Source organism: Gallus gallus, chromosome 10 (genome assembly GCF_016699485.2).
Source record: "Gallus gallus isolate bGalGal1 chromosome 10, bGalGal1.mat.broiler.GRCg7b, whole genome shotgun sequence".
NCBI lineage: Eukaryota > Metazoa > Chordata > Aves > Galliformes > Phasianidae > Gallus > Gallus gallus.
Window position 1 is genome coordinate 19,202,170 of NC_052541.1, and position 18,850 is coordinate 19,221,019.

At 52.1% G+C, this 18,850-nt stretch overlaps 1 protein-coding gene across 6 annotated transcripts in view; it reads right to left on the reverse strand.

Moving 5' to 3' along the window:
* ITGA11 (integrin subunit alpha 11) overlaps window positions 1-18,850 on the reverse strand; it is a 51,067-nt gene that overhangs the window by 19,192 nt on the left and 13,025 nt on the right. For 3 of the 6 annotated variants that reach the window (XM_015292216.3, XM_413930.8, XM_015292217.4), the window contains exons 1-2: window positions 14,347-14,534; window positions 8,329-8,440 (exon numbers count right to left, since the gene is read on the reverse strand). In XM_015292216.3, the coding sequence (XP_015147702.2) occupies window positions 8,329-8,440; window positions 14,347-14,398 (164 nt within the window). In that variant the 5' untranslated portion in view covers window positions 14,399-14,534. Of the gene's footprint in view, window positions 1-8,328; window positions 8,441-14,346; window positions 14,535-18,850 lie in introns of those variants that run through there. The other 3 variants (XM_040706686.2, XM_015292218.4, XM_015292219.4) reach the window with 1 other exon arrangement.

The window sequence follows — 18,850 nt, forward strand, 5'->3', positions numbered from 1 at the left end:
TTTTTAAACACTGCTTCTACAAAGACAGTAAGCACTCATACTTTTATTCCATCACTATTAAATGGGATTGCTCACCAACCGAAAGCCTTCAAAATCTAAGAAGTATTTCAGGATTCCCATGGAAATACTTCCTGTCTTACAGCTCCACTGCTAATGAGGAGATTAATTAGGATAAAATAACAACCATCTGGAACCATGCTCAATGGCATCCAGAGGTTCTGGTACCTTCTCCTGGATGTGCACGAGGAGTTTGCTCATGGCTCTCTGCTTCTACACCACAAATTATTATGGTCAGAAAAAGAGAAGGCAACAGATGTGAAATGTGAAAAGATGTTGGGGTGGAAGACAGAAAAAGACCTTGGAGGTGAGAAGAAATAAAGGTTGAGACATCTCAAAGGATGATGTCCTCATTTGTTTGCTCTTCATTCCCCAAGAATGGAACGCAAATGGGATTTAGCAGGAACTTGGAGCATCTCCACCTTGGTGGCCCCCAACACATCGTGTCCAGGATCCCTCTGTGGCTGCAGGATATGTGCTCCCCAGCCCAGAAATTACCCTCCCCATGGGAAAATCCAACCTGGGAATCTCCTGCTAATTAATACTCCCATATCACCATTATCACACTATCCATTAATTAATAGTTACCAGCATTCAACAGCAATCTGTAGAGCAAGAGGCACTGGTGATGGCAGAGCAGCCTATCCCACCCATTCCCCAGCCCGACATCACGCCTGGAGGCTCAAAGAAAGCCCAAATATTTACAGCCACTGCCATAAATGCAGCGGAAATGCATGAAGGGGTTGAGAAGCTCACAAAAACAGATTTTTTGCCTTCCGAAGACAATGGCATTGTTTTCCCTCTTGGGTTAAAGAGAAGTGATTAATTAGCTGAAGCTGTCAAATTCCCGTGGAAACTTGGCAGCCCAGGAGGAGGCTTTTGCAGCTGTTGGGAAGGTGATGGTGCAGGCTGTGGGATCAGGGGAAGGTCCTCCCAGGGCAGCGATGCCACCTTGCAGGTTACCACCCCCTCCCTTTATCTTGTGCCTTGTAAACTTGTGGTCTGAATTGTTCTTTTTTTTTGTTTTGTTTTTCTTTTTTTTCCCATAAATAAAGAATATAATTATCAAACTTCCAAAAATGCCCTATCTCAAATGACCCAAATCCAATGAGAGCATCCTGTTATCCCTTCCCATGCAACCCTGGATCACCCTAAATCTTCCCCCTTGCACTCCCAGTGGTCCTGAGCAAGCAAAGCCCTCCGCAAAGCCCAGAGTAGAGGCTTTGCATCACACTTTGGCTAATAAAGGAACATTTAAAAGCAAATAAGAACCAAACCAGCCCTCCCTCGCCTTCCTTTTCATGCGGTCCTTCTGGGGAAAACAAAAGCAAAGGAAAAAAAAGAAGGAATTCAATGTGAAGCGCACAGACCGCTCAGAGCAACATGACTGGGGACATATTTCTAACATTTTTCCCTGGGAAAGAAGCTGAAAACAAGGAAGCTGATGGAAATGCCCACACTGTGTCTTCTCAGCCGATGCAGTAAGAATTGAATTTCTGGATTCTGGATTTGTGCTTTTGTTGCACCACTAAACCCACGCTCTGCCCAGCTCTGTGGTCTTGCACGAGCCGTGGCTGTGTCCATGGCTGCAGGCTATGCAAGGCTCACATCAAACACCAAAGCAATGCAAATCTGGAAATTCATGGAGGTTTCGTGTTGGCTTTTTTTTTTTGCACTGTTTTAAATGGTTTCATTGCATGGGAACATGGGTGGCATCACAAAACCTGAAAGACAGCAGCACTGCGGCGTCTGGAACAACTGGAGTCCCGGCTGCTTGGTGCCAAACCATGCTTCTCTTTTCTCTCCCCTTAGCCAAACTATCTGGTGTAATTCCCTGCACAACAGACATTAATTCCTGCAGATTATCTCGGTAATGAACCCAGGAAGCAATACTTGGCTGGAGCACACCTCCCCAAAAAGTAATTTGAAGGTGTTGAGGTTTGGAGAACCCATTCTTTCAATGGAGAATGTGTTGCAGAGCTCATCCCTTCCACCTCTCTCCAGGCAGAAGAGAGGTGTGATCACCCCTGGTGCTTTGCACCCCAAATGAAGGATACCTGGGAGCCCCCTGTGACCTCCTGACTTAAGGGAGCGGCTCCCTGCACACCATGGAGAGGTTGCAAAGCTCATTCCGAGCCCCAAGATGTTTTGATTAAATGGAAAGAAGCCAGGAAAAGAAGGTATGTCTCGCTGGTGATCTGGGAATGCAGGGATTAGGGAGGAATGGAGAAGAAACTATGCTTTTCGCAGGATTTTTCAATCAATGGGACACTTAATCTCCTGCAAGGCAAATTCACTTGGAGTTAATTTATTCAAGATGGGACTGGATGAAGAAGTTATTAAGGGGGTTCAGGAAAGGGAGAGTTCGGCAGTGGAAAACTTTAAGTTGGTTTGTGGCTGCTTGGACTGGACACAGGAGGGAACGGACTTTGAGATATTTTTCTCTGTGCTGGCAAGGGTGGAGAAAAACATCAGTGGGAGTCCAGGGGGAGACTTCAAGGAGATGACAGTGGGTCCAGGAGCACTGTTCCAATGCGTGTTCCATCCCAGGGAAGGATTTCCCACCTTGCTTTAGGTGGTGTTGGAGACACATGGCAGAATTCAGCCCTTGTGCTCCTGGGCATAAGCTCCATCCCTGTCCCCTCCTGGCAAACATCTGCAAGGGGACAGCCCACAGGAAGCTGCCTCCAAGGAGCACAGGCACCCTCACTGCTTCTTTTCCTCAGGGTTGATCGGTGTTTTCCCCACTGCATAACAAACCCTCTCATTGCAAAGCGAAACATAAACACATCTGCAGTCCAACCAGCTGCTCAGGTTGAGCTGGAAGGGGATGCTCCTAATTACACAGCGCAGCTCCGGGCACGTCCCATGGCTATGCCACCTCCACCCATTGCAGCCTTGTAATGGGAAGGGACCTCCAACAGGACATGGGACCAAAGACCAAGCCATGCAGCTGTCCCTTCTACCATAACAATCCCATAGACATTGCAAGAAGCAAAATGACCAGAGCCCTCCCTAAAATAGCGCATGACGGGCGTGTTGCAGAACACGGCTGAGGAACTCGCAGAATACTGTGGTCAGAAATAATGATACTTTCTTGTTTTTCCTGGTGTAATTTTTTCCTTTTACGTAGGGCTATGGCAACCCAGGAGTGTTTAGAGGCAAGGCCCCTGAGCTGCGGGTTTCCACCATGATGTTTGGGTGGCCGGTTGGGGCATCAGGCACCACGTCCATCCTGACCCCAGCACTGATTTCTACTGGAGGTTTCCAAAGCAAACCCTGATCTCTGACACTGGCTCTCACTCGCTGCCTCTCGCCTTCCCAAATTGCCCATTATCACCAGAAAACGATGCTCCTGGGGGTTCCCACACCACCATTAGGTCACCGGCTCCATCCTGCTGCTGTGCAGCGCTCTGAGACCACCCAACCCTAAATAAGAAAGAAATGACCACAAAAGCCTTTTTATGGTCGGGCAGTATGGGATAGGAAGGAATAACACCATCTCCATTCATAAAGATCTGCTGCACAGTATCTGTAGCTCCACTTTTCCTCCCAGATTTGAGGTAGGCTGAAAGAATGCGCCCATGAGGGCTGCAGTAGGACCTCCTCTTTTCTTCTGCATGACCTGCCACCAGGAGCATGGGATTGTTTTCCAACTGAACCAAAGCTTTCTAAAAAAAATCATTATAATAAATACAAATGGTAGGACTTAAGCTTGTGGCTGATGCCATCCAGCCCTGGAGCTGGTGAGAACCAACTGGAAGATCTTCTCCAAGGATGTCTAATGTCCTATGTCCTCCATGGAGCCCTGGGACAGCCCTGAGGAGCCTGGTGATGCTCCTAACAGAGCCATGGGGTTCTCACAGCTAAAGCCCACCAAATCACACCCAAAATAGCACAGAACCGGGGATGGCCCCTGAACACAGGAGGGCAGATTGGGGCTGCAGTGCATCCCCCATCCCCAGCACGGTGGGAGGGAGCACTGGGAGCAGACGTTTCCCTGCGCCGAAGGAATGCTCTGCAGCTATGTACCCTTTCACCAAAATAATCCCAGCACTCGGGCACCGGCCAAACCACAGGAGAGTTGCAGCCAAGAAAGCCTCGCAGTAGTAGGGAAATAGCAAACCCTTTAACTGTTATTCCAGATCAGCACAATTATAGCTTGAAATCCACCGAGCAGACTTTTCTCTCCTCTCCCTCCTCCTTTTTCCCCTCACGAGCACTCAGACTGGAAACGTCACGTCTGTCGCAGGGGCTGCTCTCTATGGCCACTGGGGGGGTTCATCTCCAGGGGCCCTTCTGCTGCCATAGGGCCAAACCCCCGAGCAGAGCAGAGCTTCGCAGCACTGCACATCATGCAGGAGCTGTGGCAGCAGGAGCTGCAGCAGCCAGTGATGCTCTTGGGATAATGCCACCTTGCCAGCAGCATCAGCAAAGCTCCGCTCCCAGCCTGCTTGAGAATGCTATATTTATCATTTTTATGGCTTCAGAAGGCTAATGGACGTTTATCCACAGTGTTTCACTTCCACAGCCAGTTCTCCTCATGCCTCATTTTCTGGATAGCTAGAGATGCTCAGCACGCAAGCAGCGATGCTCCCGCTGCCCCATGGCACAGCCACCTCCTCCCATCCTCACATTTCTTATTTAGATGGGGAAAAGGATGTGGGCGTCTGGAATATTGTGGTGGAGAGCCAAGGGCGGTGGCTGGGGCTTCTGGCTGGGAGCGCACTCAGATGACACACAGAGTGCCCCCCCAGCCCACTCACGCACACTGCTGCAGACACCTGCCTTCAGCCTTTCCCTATAAATCCCTCCCAGGTGGTGCAGTGGAAAGTCCCGTCTGGGTCGGCAGCGCGGTGCTAATCTCGTCAGGGTGGGCTTTGTGAGGCTGCAGCCGTGGCTCCCACCCCACCCCATGTCCCCCATCCGGCTGGAGCCAGCAGGGGGTAATCCAGAACATCTGGCCGTGGGGCTGGGCCCTGTTGCATCGGAAAGCTCCTGCTCCAGAGATGCTGAGATGATGGAGAGCTGAGAGAAGCACTTGGGAGAGGGATCTCTAACAGCATTTCCCTCTGAACTCCATGCAGTTCTGGTGTGTGTTTGATATACATGTGCCTGCTGGGGATGGGTTTCATAGGATCATTAAGGTTAGAAGAGACCTCTCAGATTCACAAGCTCAACTCCAATTCATCCCACTGTGCCCACTGACCACATCCCCAAGTACCACATCTCCATGGTTCTTGGATACCTCCAGGGACAGTGACTCCACCGCTGCCCTGAGCTGCCTGTGCCAATGCTCAGTTCCCCATTTCCATGCTTGAACTTCTTTACATTACCCAAATAAACGCATCTACAGAAACAAACCTGTCTGGATTCATGCTATCCACACCTTAAATACTCCTAATCTGTATGGGGCAGGGCAACAAAGGGAGCAGCTCACCTCTCTGGGACATCACCATCACCCAACCCCTAAAGCACCTCCATCTCCTTTAACCCCCAAATCCTACCCAAGTCTGATGGGGAAGCACTGACCTCGGTGAGTATCACAGCACCACCTGAGGCACCAGCACAGGGTTGTGGGATGCTCAGACCCACCAGGACCAGGCAGAGCTCGATCTGTGCACATTGGGATGAGTTTTGGGAACCTGCTGTCATTTTTTTTTTCCATTTGCACACTTGGAGAGAGCACAGCTCACACCTCCAGCTCCGTGCAAAAGGGAGAGAAGCAGCAAGAGGGAGGTCTGGGATGCACTGCTGCCTGCCAGCAGGGAATGTGACCCCACGGAGCAGATTGCTCCTGGAGCAGTGTATTTCCAACTGCTTTCTTCCCCCAGAGTTTAATAATTGGGATTTTTTCCTGCCAGGCTTTCCACTATCAGGGCTGCCATCATGGCCCCCACGTGCAAGCTGTCTGGCTGCTAGTGCAAGGGAAAGTGCCACAACTCCAAATACACCTGCAGAATTACATTTGCATACACACACACACACACACACAAATATTCCTATACTCTCACTCATATATATAAGCTGCTGTGCAATCCTCCTGCAGCCATCCACGCTGGCCAAAAGCAGCATTAAAACAGTTCAGACTGGAGCAGAGGTGCCAAACTCCTCGGATTCCACATCCAATATTTGGCAGCTGTATGGCTGAGTGCTGTCAGAGCTGTTGCTCCTGGAGGAGCTGCGTTACAGACACAGCCATTTCACTCCTCCAAGCTCCTGGGTGCCGCTGCCTGGCTCCTGCCTCCCACCAGCCCCAGTTCTGCCATATCACTCCCATTCCTTCTGCCCCTGGCAGCTCTCCAGCCTGGCTGAGGCTCTGCACGATGATTATCACATGGCTCTCTATGCCCTTGGTTTATACTATAGACATTTTGTTTGTTCAGTCATCTATCCTTTAACCAGAGTGAGTCACGGTGGCTTCATTTTTAACGATGTACACATTTAATAGACATTTTATACTATGTAATTGCCCATTCTAATACACACTGTATTTATGCATATGCCTACGCTTACTCAGGGCAGAGAACATCCATTTCTTCATGCGGTGGAGAAAAAACTTTGTCATCTGTGGAGCCAGGAGTTGGACTCAGTGATCCTTGTGGGGCCCTCCCAGCTCAGGATACTCTTTGATTCTATGAAAACAACAGCTCAGTGCTGGCAGATGTTGGAATGGGAGAAGACCACGTGAGCCGGGCCAGCTCCCTGCTGCTGCTCTCACAAAACTGGAGGGGATGGAAGGGACCCATGGAGACCACCCAGTCCAACCCCACGCTAACACAGGGCCCCTACAATAGGTTGCATAGATGGATGTCACTTTATCACTTGAGGAACGTAGTGGCACCTGAGCTCACACACCATCCTCACTGCTTACTGCTCCCCACTGAGGTTTTGGCACTTGAAGGATTAAAAGAAAAATCGAAATAGAGCAGCAGAGGTAGGAATGCGATGGCAGAGACACTTTGTTCCTGCTCCTTATCTGCTTCTAAAGAAATGCAGGCTCTGATCAGCTCTTTCCCAGGCTTAGCCCCAACCTCACATTTTCGGCAAGGTTCTGCCTCCCTCCTGGCACTACTGGTGTGGTGAGAACCCTCTGCTGCACCTCCACACACCGGGACAGCTTCTGTTTGGGTTGCAGCCTGAATGCAGAAAGACTGTGAGAGTCTGGGGCAAGAAAATGGGCTAAAAGAACGATCCCTTTGGACTCAAAGCAGCTGTGCTGCAGGGGCACGCGCTCCAGCATCACATGGAGCCTGACCATGCATGAGATCTCCCCAGCAAAGCAGCAGCACTGCTGCAGTGAGCTGCTCCCGGTCTGCGCATAGAGGGAATCGCTGGAACGTCCTTTATTTACAGGAGCTGCCTCATGGCTGTGCTCACTCCCTGCTCCGGTGGCTTTGGCCATGAGCAGTCCTGCTGGCAGGCTGCCCAAAATTCCTCATCCTTCCAAGAAAGCCTTGCTTTGGGTAAATAGCCACATTCTCATGCACAGAAAGTGTGAAGGAATTTCTGGTTTGCTAAGTGTAAGCTGGACAGCGGGGAAAGCGTCCCATGGTTTAGGTTCATGGACACTGAGGGTGGAAAGGATCATCTCTAGATAAGATGGGTTCCCAGTGCCACATGAAAACCTACTCATGGACCACTGGGGTGTACCAATGGGGATGCTCCAGTGCTAGGCATGACTGTATTTTGAAGGAGACCCAGCCATGAACTCCTTGGGAGCTACAGCATGTGCTCAGGAGCCAGCTCTGCCATGGGGATGGGGTGGCCTCCTGGACTGCACCATCTCCTTTCTACCCCTTCCTCCAATACCCGAGCAAAATCTTCAGCAAAACTCATCCCAGTGTCACTCCACACTCCTGACTGCTGCAGGCAGCTCTGATCATTTCTGCAGACATCACTTCTTCAGTGGAAACTCTATAACCTTTTATAGATGAGATGGCCCTGACCCAAAGCCCAGATGGGTTTCCAACAAGTGCTGGAGGCCGAGCAGCCCTGGGGAGCTGTGAACCTGCCTGGAGTGGGATGAGAGCCCCTGTAGCACCTGCAAACCCTGCTCCGAGCACATAACTTGGATCCAGCACCAAACCTTGCTTAAATCTTACATTCTTCAGCCTCAAACCTTGCTTAAGTCTTGCGTTTACCAGCACCAAACCTTGCTAACCTATGGAGCCCGAGCAATGCCTGCCCCATACCAGCAGACTGGGAGAAGCAGGGGATGGGCAATTTCCCATAGGGTGCTGTAGACCCCTCCTCTCAGAGCTCACTCACCATTTCTTGCCCCCAATGTCGTGCTGCTGCACTGTGTAGCCAAAATAGGCATCCTTAGAGCCAGCGATGATTTTGGGCCTCTTGGTGTCGATGTTGAAGGTGTCACTGAGCCCTGGGGAGAGAAGGATCCCATTAAACACAGTGTGGAGATGGAAGGAGAAAGCACTTGTTACAGCGAGGGTGGTCAGACCCTGAAGAGGTCACCCAGAGCTGTGTGGAGCCCCATCTATGGGGATATCTCACACAGCCTGCTCCAGTTAGTGCACAGGCTGGACCAGATCCCCTCCAGAATTGCCTCCAACCCCAACACTGTGGTCCAGCATGGCACAAAGCTGGTTTGATCCCATCACAGCAGCTTGGTGGCACAGCATCACCTTGACAAGCTGCAATGGAGGGGAGGCTGAGACCCCACATGCACCCACCCCACCCATCCTGCAGTCACTGAAGGATGTAGGAGATGCGAGGCTGCATTCCAGAGCCCAGTGCCCACCTCCTGCCTTCTCCAGGGGCTTGGCAGCACAAAAGGCCAACAGTTGGATTCACATCTCACCTGCAAGCATAAGCTGGTGTCACAGGGGGGTTGCCAGGGAGAACAATCATAGAACAGCTTGAGGTGGAAAGGACCTGTAAAGGCCATTTGGCCCCACTCCCCTGCAATGAACAGGGACACCCACAGCTCCACCAGGTGCTCAGAGCCCCTCCAGCCTGACACTGGGTGTCTGCAGGCACAGGGCATCCATCACCTCACTGGGCAACCGTGCCAGTGCCTCACCACCCTTATTATATTAAAAAAAACCCTTTCCTTATATCCAGCCTAAACCTCCCCTTTCAACAGCTGGGGTTGCTGTGCTGCAGGGAAGGATGTAGGGCATCCAACACATCCCAGCTTGTTTGCCTCCAGGCAGCAAGTAACTGCTGGACTGCTCAGCCTGCTGCAAATAAAGGATCCTGGCATTGCCCATAAGGCAGCTTTAGAGGCAGCAGAAGGGTCACATTCAATACTCACAGGGATACAAAGGGGTTGTCAGTAGGAGAATTTGGGAACACTGCTTCCCAGGCAGAAAATTTAGGATGGAAAGTGCTTTTGTAGGTAGGAATGCGAGGAGTAAACCTGCTTTTTTTTTGCAGTCATAGTGACAAATTGGCAATGTTGGCTTGATAAACAGAGAAATGCGGTCTCGCCAAAGGAGAGCTGAGGTAAGAAGCTTTATAATCCTACAAAAAGAAATTCTAGAAAGCAGGGGGGAAAAAAAAAGGAGACTGGGGAGAATGAGAGCCAGTACATTTTGTGGTAGTTTGACCTGATTTAACACTGCAAAACAAATCAAAGCCTCCTTCGAGTTAACCATTGCCCAGTGGAGACATGGAGGAGTCGAGCAGCAGGCACAGAGCATGGCAAAGGGAGAGAAGGGTGCACGGGGGGTGAGAACGTCCTCCAAATCTGCACTGAAGGAGCATTTTCTTCTGTCAGTGCAGCTGGTGTGAAAGCAGACAGTTATGGGGAGCAGGAATGCTGGGACAAATTGGGGACACCCATCCTATGGCTCATTGCTTTAAAGCTTTGGGCTCCCGGAGCAGTAAAGAGCAATTGAACTGTTTGCAAAAGGCAGCCTGGGGAAGAAAAAGAACACCAAGAGTGCAAGCACTTTGTAGAATGCAAAGGTCTCTTAACAGGGAGAAGCAGGGAGAAATGTGAGGTGGGCCAATTAATGCGTGTGAGGAGTGTGAAGATGAAAAGCAGTTTCCCATGGGGTTTGCTACCCCAAAGGATAGGCACAGTGTGAAGGGGGAAGCCAGACTGGGAGCCAAGCTTGGTTAGCCTGCATCTAGGGTTGGAAAAGAGGGGGGGAAGAAAGGAGAGGAATGGTAAAAGCATTCCCTCCCATCCTTACTGAGCCCATTGAAATCCTTGGGAGGGGTGCAGTGCAGCACTGCTGCTCCCAAACATTCACACTTCTCTGGGATGTCTCCCCAGCAGTTGAGGTATTACAACTCAGCAGATCGGGGTCTTTTTCTCTCCATCTTCAAACGCCTCCACTGAGTCCCATAGCAGGGACAGAAAGAAAGAGACCACAACAGCAGAGCTCTGCTTGTCCAGCAAAAGCCACCACCCACCCAGGGAGCCCAAACCCCATTCTGCAACACTGCTTGGGCTCCAATCTGCTGCCCCTCCTCTTTAAAAGTACCCAAAAGCCCTTTTTTCTTTTATTTTTTTAGACCATAAATAATGCCTGTGTAAGCACGAGGGGCTGCAGTTAACCTTGACCCAATCCCATACTATAAACCCATTGGCTCCCAGAACTGCAGGGAGATGGGCATGGGCTCTGATGGCCAGCATGCCCCGTGCTTACAGCAGGTACCAGGCAGAAAAACAAAGCGGTAAGGAAGAAAGCTTCCAGACAGTGGATGGCAACACTGCTGCTATGCGGACATGGGAGGGAAGGAATTTAGGGAAGCAGACAGATGTGGGTGCATTCGAGGTAGGAAGAAAGAAAATAAACGTGTCAAGATTTAAGCCAGCTTAAATTAATGGAAGTTTTTCTGAAAGGTTGTCAAGGAGATTTAGCAACCCGGAGAGCTCAGCCTCATTTTCTTGTCAGAAGTGACATCACTGTCATAAATATGTGACCAAAACCCACATGTTTTGCTTGTGATCACGCCAAGGCAGGAAGCCTCAAATACCTCCTTTCCGAACTGGAACTTCTGTTGAGTCCAAACTTTTGATTCTTGTCAGGTCAAATATTGAGAAGGGGAAAAATAGAGCACATTTGAGGAACAATACTGGGAATAAAAAGCACCTTTGCTGCCAAAAAGAATAAAAATAAGTCCTCCCTGTGCAGCCCTGAGCCACCCTTGTGCCAGGGATGCTCTCAGGGTCCCTGTGCTTTCCTCCTGCCCAAATCCATGCCTGTGCCCCCAGCTGGGTCATAGAGCCATAAACACTGGAAAAGAGCACTAAGATCACCTAGTCCAACCACCAGCCCATCGTCCAACCACCAGCCCATCTACCCTTGGTCCTCATGGGGTGGCTTAAGGTACTGCTGTGGCGCCCCAAGCTAAGAAGTTGGTGGCTGCTGCTCATTGTTTTGCTGCAAACTGTTGATTTGAGGAGATCTGAGCTGAGCAGTGGAGCTGCTAGGATAGATCCATTCTTACTGAGGGCACCCCCAAAGCTAGTGCTGTCACAGCTTGGGACAAGGTGGAAGCATAGGGCGAAGCCCAGCCTCTGGGCTCTTTAGCCCAAGAGCTGTCCTTGTACCATTCCCTTTCTTATTGCTCAAACCCCCACAGGAGAGACAACCTCCATAGGGTGGGACAGCACATCCAAGGCACTGCCACTGAACCACCACACTGCTGTGACCCACACTGCCCCACTGTGTCCAGGGCAGCCAGCCTGGCTGCTGTGATGGGTTCCCATTGCCATATGGGCTTTGGTGGCATCAGACACTACTCTGCAATCCATCTGTCACACATATTGCTTACTTTTATGTTTAGGATCGGCTTAGAGAAGCCTTTGAGGTTGATATGTGGAGTATTTGGGCAAAAGCTAGCAGGCTCCAAGGAGGAACAGGGTGGACCAGATGCTCCCGTGCCTCCCTCCAGCCTCAGCCTCTATCAAACTCTGCAGAATGAAACGCTGAAAGCACCAAATTCCACTCCAGGTCGCTATCTCAAAGCCAGCATTTGTCATCAGCTATTAGGAAACAAATGGGGCTCGGTGGCTGCCACAGCTGCAGATAGAAAGCCAGGGAATACTGGGGATGAACAGAAGATCAGTCATCGCGGATGCATGTGTTGTAACATTCCTGGTTACCCACAAAACATCTAACAAACAGCCCTGAGGCACCAGCTACAGGAGTACCTTGTGCTTCCACAGTTCAGTTTCTGGCCCCCCAAAAGCAGGGGAGGAGCTGTGCAACCGCGTTAATTGTGGCAGACTGTGTTTAACAGCATCAAGGAACTCAATGATTATTCGTTGGCAGTGTGTTCACCAGGAATAACACAGTCAGCAATGGGGGATAAATAGCTGCTCTCTAAATGCTCCTTTCCCAGGGGAGATGCCAAGGGAGCAACAGGAGACTCATGGTAAGGCTCTGGGATGGAGGTGGACTTCCTACACTCAAGTTGCCCCCTGACCTCCAATGGCCAAACCTTGGCTGTTGGATGGAGGACTTGAGGCATGGGACATTCCAGCCCCGATCTTTGGGCTCTGCAGCCACACAGCATTTAGTTCCCATCAGCAAAGCCTTAAGCACAGCTGCTGAAGGTCCCCTGTCTTCCCACCTGGACCATCCCAAACACGTCCCAGAAGGCCAGCACAAGCGTTTTACCATTTGGTAACCCTTTGGTGAAGGGATGAGCTGACTTGCCTTCTCTGAACAAGGAAACTAATGCAGGAAAACAAATGCACACTGTGGAATGACAGAAATTATTCCATCTAAGGATGACTGCCCGAAGAAATCAATCTTAATCTCTGTTTAGACACCCAGTCCCCACGGTGTAGGGCTCACCTCTCTTGCAATCTGCTACCCAACACAGCCAATGCCTGGAAGGGTTTACTGCAGCAAGCCCTTGGCCTGGATTTCAAGCATTTGTCCACAGGATGTATGGCACTGGTGGCCCTCAGGCACAACGATACCCCACTACTGAGTAACCTCTGCAGTACCTCCTGGAGGATGCCCCATGCCAACCAGCACTGGGGACATGGTGATGCCTCAGGGACTCCCAGGCCAGGTGAGTGCCCTGCAGACCAACGGGACACTCTGTGGCTGCCTGCACAGCAAAGGGACAGTTCCCAACAACGCGCATCCCAGCTCAGTGCCCACACATGGCACAAATTTGCTTTGAGTTAAGTCAGTCCTCTGCAAAATACACTGAAACAGCCACAAAGCGTTGGGTCTGGCTGGGCTGAGAGACCACCACGTTGTGCTGGAAGCAGTGTTAACCCTTCCCACATCTCTGTCACCCCCAGGAGCAGCACCATCCCCTTCAGGCACCATACAGACAATGATACCCACAGGCAGAAACGCTCAACCCCGGGATTTTTATCCAGCCCAAAGCAGAAACACAGATTCACCACAGCCCTGAACGCGCTCTGTAATAGATCTAAGAGCAGCAGCTCTTTAAGAGGAGTTCACTGAGGGACTCAGTTGCCCACGTAAGCATGGCTGGGGCGGCCTCAGCGCTCTGCCCCGCAGCTCCACGCAGGCAGCCCCGCGCCCGCCGCCATGCGAGCCCTGCACACATGGTCCCCATTAGGCACAGAAAAGCAGCTCTGCTGCGGCTGGCTTGAAACCATCCAGCACCAGTGCTGTGAGCAAGGGGAAAAACAAAAGGAAAACAAAAAAGAAAGTGTTGGCTCGCTTTCCATTGGGATGTTTAGAAATGTTTACAGTGGCATTAGCTCTCGGTGCTGCCGGGGATGCGCAGCCACCAGCAGTGCTACTGGTAGTGGGAATGAGCTCTTTTCTTCACCTTGAAGCTGAGCAGCCCCAGCCTGGGCTGTGTGCAGGAAGCTGCCAGCTGCAACCACAGCGGGACGGAGCCTCCTGCGAGGAGGCAGCAATGGGCTGAGCTGTGCCCCATCCCAGCCGAACGGGGCTGCGGGAGCACATCCATAAGCAAGACACAGACCTAAAGACCTTCTTCACTTCTCTAATCCCAGGCACTTCTCTTTGCATAGGCAACTTCACGTACAGCAGGGTAAGTTACACTATAAGCTAAATGAAGGATGCAAAAATTAACCCAAGGTAAAACAGTCCTGCTGTTTAGGGGACTTGTTTCTCCTCTGTTCTATAGTCCAGAAAGCTGCTTAACTAACCCTACTCGTGCCTGCAGCCTGGATGGGGAAGCACTCCATCCCTTTCAGCTAACCCTCTGCCTGCCTCCAAGGTGCTCGGCTGGCTCCCTCCCTCCTGCTCCAACAGCCCCATCAAACCTGAACTTTCTCAAACACCTTCCTTCCCTCTAAGCCAGCAGGAGTTCTTTTCCCAGGCACAGCGGTGAGCGGGCGCTTACCGGGCAGGAGGCAGAGGGAGCAGGCGAGGAGCATCCCGCTGGGAAGGTCCATGGGAGCACCGGGGGCGCCACGGCCCCGAGCATCTGCCGGAGGCACCCAGCCAGAGTGGTAGCCCCGCTCGGAAAGCCCTTTCCTTATCCCCAGCCTTCCCCTGCTCCCTGACAGCAGGCGAGCATTGGGAGGGAGTGGGAGGGACGAGTGAGGCTTGGAGGAGGTACAGCGGGAGAGGAGACAGCCTGCAAGCGGCCACGGCACCCTTTAGGGATCGGCTCTGTGTTGGGGCTGTGCTGGATGGGATCCACGTCCCCATGGCAGTGCCATCCCCATGGAACCCTGCTGGGGTCCCCGCACCTCAATGGGACTGATGGCAAAAAGTCTGCAGAGGGCCACTGGTGGTGGTGTCACTACTGCTGTGCTGTAATCTCAGCTCAGGCACTGCACCCACTGGGAAGTGGCAGCAAAGCAGCAGAGCACCAAAGAGCGCCTTCTGGGCTGTTCCCTGGCACTATGGGATACTCTGACTCTGCACATCCTTTGGGTTGGCTTCCCTGAGAATTGCCATCGACAGCCATGTCACCTCCAGGTGGGCTGAACAGCCCCAAACATACTACACAGCATCTCCAGGGTGGTATTTCCTCCCTCCCCAAATCTGGGAGCAACCTGCGGAGGATGCACCCACTGCTGCAGGTTTATTTCAGACCCCAGAGGCCCTTCCCAACCTTTCTTCCCATCCCTTTGTGCACAAGGGAGTTGCTGCCTGCACAGACTACACTCCACCAGACCAAGGTGTGCCCAACACTTCTGTGCTCCTTCCCACTCAGCTGATAGGGAGGATCTGAAACAGCTCCAACCAGCATCCTTATCTGTCAACTCTCTGCCAGACAGCTTGAGGGCTGCAGGAGAAGTTTGCTCATGATACTCCTCTGGAAGCAAGGGAGTCCCTAGGAGAAACAGTTCCTTTTCCTACTCCCACTTCCATCCCGCATATATACATTCTGGGGCACCGGGGGGAGAGGACACATGTCTGGAACAGAGATCAAAGCAGCAGTGGGATCCAAACCGTCTCAGAGACGTGAGTGCTCTGGAGCTTGTTTGCACTGCACCCCTTTCCCCAGCAAAACGCTGTTGGACAAAATCAAATGTTTGCAGCTCTTAACTGCCGGCCAGCTGTCCCTCCCATACCTTACTCTGGAAGGAAAAAGACCAGAATCTCAGGGGGCAGCAAGAGATGAGGAGAGCAGAGAGCAGGGCTGGGCGGGTGAAAGTTAAGAGTTTTCAAGGAGCAGACAGTAACACTAAAAATCTCCATCAATAAGCAGGGCCTTACAATACCAGCACAGAGGGATCGACCCCTACTCCTCCCAAGCACAAATGCCACTCTCCAGGGCATCAGAAACAGCACGAGACATTTCCCTGCTCAGGAGCCTCGTGTTTCACACAGCACAATGGATGCCCCAGCATGCACAGCCCAGCACAGCAACGCTGCAGCATCTCCTGACCCAGCAGCACTGCTGCTCATCCCCAAGGCACGGCTACAGAGTTGAAGCTGGGATTTTCCCCTCCAACCTGCACTGAGCTGGGAAAGCTTTCTCCTTCAGCCCTGCTCTGCTCCATCAGCTGTCCACCAGCAGCTTGCACATCTCCTGGGGTCTCTCATTAGCTTGAGTTGGAGCCATTTGCAGTGCATCACTGCATCTCAGCGCTGCTTCCCCAGCACAAGTGCAGAGGGTTCAAGGAGAGGAGCTGTGCTAACACTGATGTCATGCTCCCAAAATGTAAACAGCTGTCTGTGGAAGGGCTAGATGGGAAAACACAAACAAGGAATAGGGAAATAATGGCATTTCACTCCCATGCAAAAATGTTATTTGAGGAAAGCAAAGTTATTATGGGACGTGCCGTGATATTCCAGCTGCAAGCTCAGCAGCAGGGCTCTTTAGCATCCAAAAAGCCTACAGCAGATAAATCTCATCTATTCATCATATGATATTAATCCTGTAAAAAACAAAAAGCTGGGCTCACGTTAAGTGCTATTCTCACTTCTATTTTCTTGGATCCCCACGCCATTTGAGCACTGGCTTATCCGACCCAGGCAGTGCTATCCAAAAACTTAGCCTGCAGAGGAAGGGTGAAGGGGGGACCCATGCAGTGCCCTGGGGCAGAGCACAGCCCCAGGCAGCTGATGGGGCTTATTTTTCATCGCTATCATTTTATTTCTGACATCTTTTCCACCCCAGCTGCAATGAGCCCAGCAGCATTGGGAGCATTTTGGGGACGGCACAACAGCCATCTCCAATAGAGACCAGTGGGGCTGGAAACAAACAGCCCCACACAGCCGCTTGGCAGAGCACTAGGAAAAGATGTGCTGCGATCTATGCCTGGCTCTGAGCAAGCCAACGTGATGGGGTTCTTCACTTTGGGTTCTGCTGGGGGCAGGGGGTGCTCGGGGCAGGGATGCTGCACCTGCAGGCGCACACAGCACCGCTCCTGCTGGTTGCTCAGCCATTGCACTGTGCTGCAAAACCAAACCCAACCCTACGTGAGTGGCACGGAGTCCTCAGGGCCCTCCGGCAGCCAGGAACAAATGGATGGAGAAAGTGAGAGAGGAAAATTTTGCCTTGAAATCAGAGCAAAGCAGCAGCTTTTGGTGGGGGAGGGCAGCCCTCAGCTTCAGCCCCACAAAAGCACGTGGCTCAGGTGCCACAAGTTTGCAGCCCAAACCCTCGTGCTGTTCCTGCATGGCCAACACATGACAAAGTGCAAACCAAGATCCACGCACGCTGCAGACCATCAGTGCTCCGCATCCAGACATTCCTGACGTTAAACCAACACATCCCTCTAGCAGGGGAAGCAAACCCCAGAGCTGAGCCTGCACCTGAGCAGCGTTCTGCATCCTTCAGCCCTTCCTGCACAGGGCAGGACCTCTTCCAGTGCTGCTGCAGGTTGGTAGGAAGCAAGGAGAGAGCAAGCAGGGCAGCCTTGACCCAGGCAGCAAGCTCACTTGGCTGCAGAGCTGCGCAGGGAGTGACACAAGCTGCTTCTCAGCCATTCCCAAAGGGAAGATCTCATGTCTTCCCTACATTAACAACCTTGGATGGGCTTCTTAAGAAATCTGGACAGGAGAAAGCTGTGCTGACTGTGCCCTTGCTCAGAGCCAGGAGGCAGTGCCGGATGACCCCAGGTTCTATCCTGAATTGAGCAAGGCTTTGTGCACCTCTCACAAGGAAAATCCTGCAAATTCACTTCAGCAGCCATCCCTGCATCCCAGCTGGGTCGCTGCTGGATTTCCCACCTCAGTGCTCCCAGAGCTAGAAGCACAGCCCGGTGTGCCGACAACCTGAACTTACTTCCCCTGTGTTTACAACTCATCCCACACATTCCCAATACATTTCCCCACACATGCTCAGTTTTTCCTAAATTCAGCCTTTCCCCCCTCTTCACTCCTGACCTTCAGCAGGGTGTCATGCATTGGACACAGCCGCTCCGTGAGCTACGGAAGGACTAAGCTAGGATACAAGGAATGTAAACAGAGGCCAGGAATGAAAACAAAACCCCCAGTTCCCAAATCCAAACAGAGGAAGGGCTGATGGGGTCGCGCTGTGTGTTCCACGGTGAGCTGCCCCATCCCCGGGATGAGAGCAATGTGGTACCCAGGGCTGCTTCTCCCCTATGTTTTGGGGAGGGATGGGGCAGGGGGTCCTCAGCTCAAAGCCAGACCCCCTCCCCCCCCCCCCCCACCTTGGGGGTCTCAGGGGTGGGCAGAGGACGGTCACCTGGGGATAGGGGGGGATGAGGGGCACGTGGTGCTGCCACGCCTGGCTGTCACGCGGCCCACTGAGCTCAGAGCCCTGGAGAGTTGGTTGTCCAAAACAAAGGCTGATGTAAACACAAAGCCATGCTCTTCCAGGGATTAGCAGCTCTGCACAAGGCCAGGAAACCTGACGTCGTCTGAGAGCACGAGGCTGGAAATGAAAGCAGGCGGCGAGAAGGAAGATCTCAGGCAGACAGGCTAAAAAGCCCCAGGGAGCCATCCGGAGGGCTCCAAGCACTACTCCTCACCCATTGCCTTTCTAACCACAGCATTCCCTGCAGCACAGCATGGGGAGCGACCTTGGGAGTCCCAACACAGGGATCCCATCGCTCGTGGTACCCAGCACAGCAGCTGCGAGCACCTTGGGCACAGCTGGGGAGGGTGGATGGGGAGAGGACCTTTCTGGTTCTCAGCACTCAAAGCAATGCAAGGAAATAACTTCACCTCTGGAAAGCAGCTTGGAAGCAGTGCAGTGTTTGGAAGAACTCTGCCCTCAGCACTCCATCAGCATTGTTGTATTTATCAGCCCCGGCCAGAAGGCTCCTCTCTGTGCCACCAGGCTCACGCTCCAGCCAAGCACTCCCACAGTGAGCACCAAGGCTCTCCCAGCTCGGATGCACTTCCACACCTGGCTTTAGGAGGGTGCCAAGCCGATTTGCACAAACCCTTCCTAAACAGCGTGGTTGCAATATATC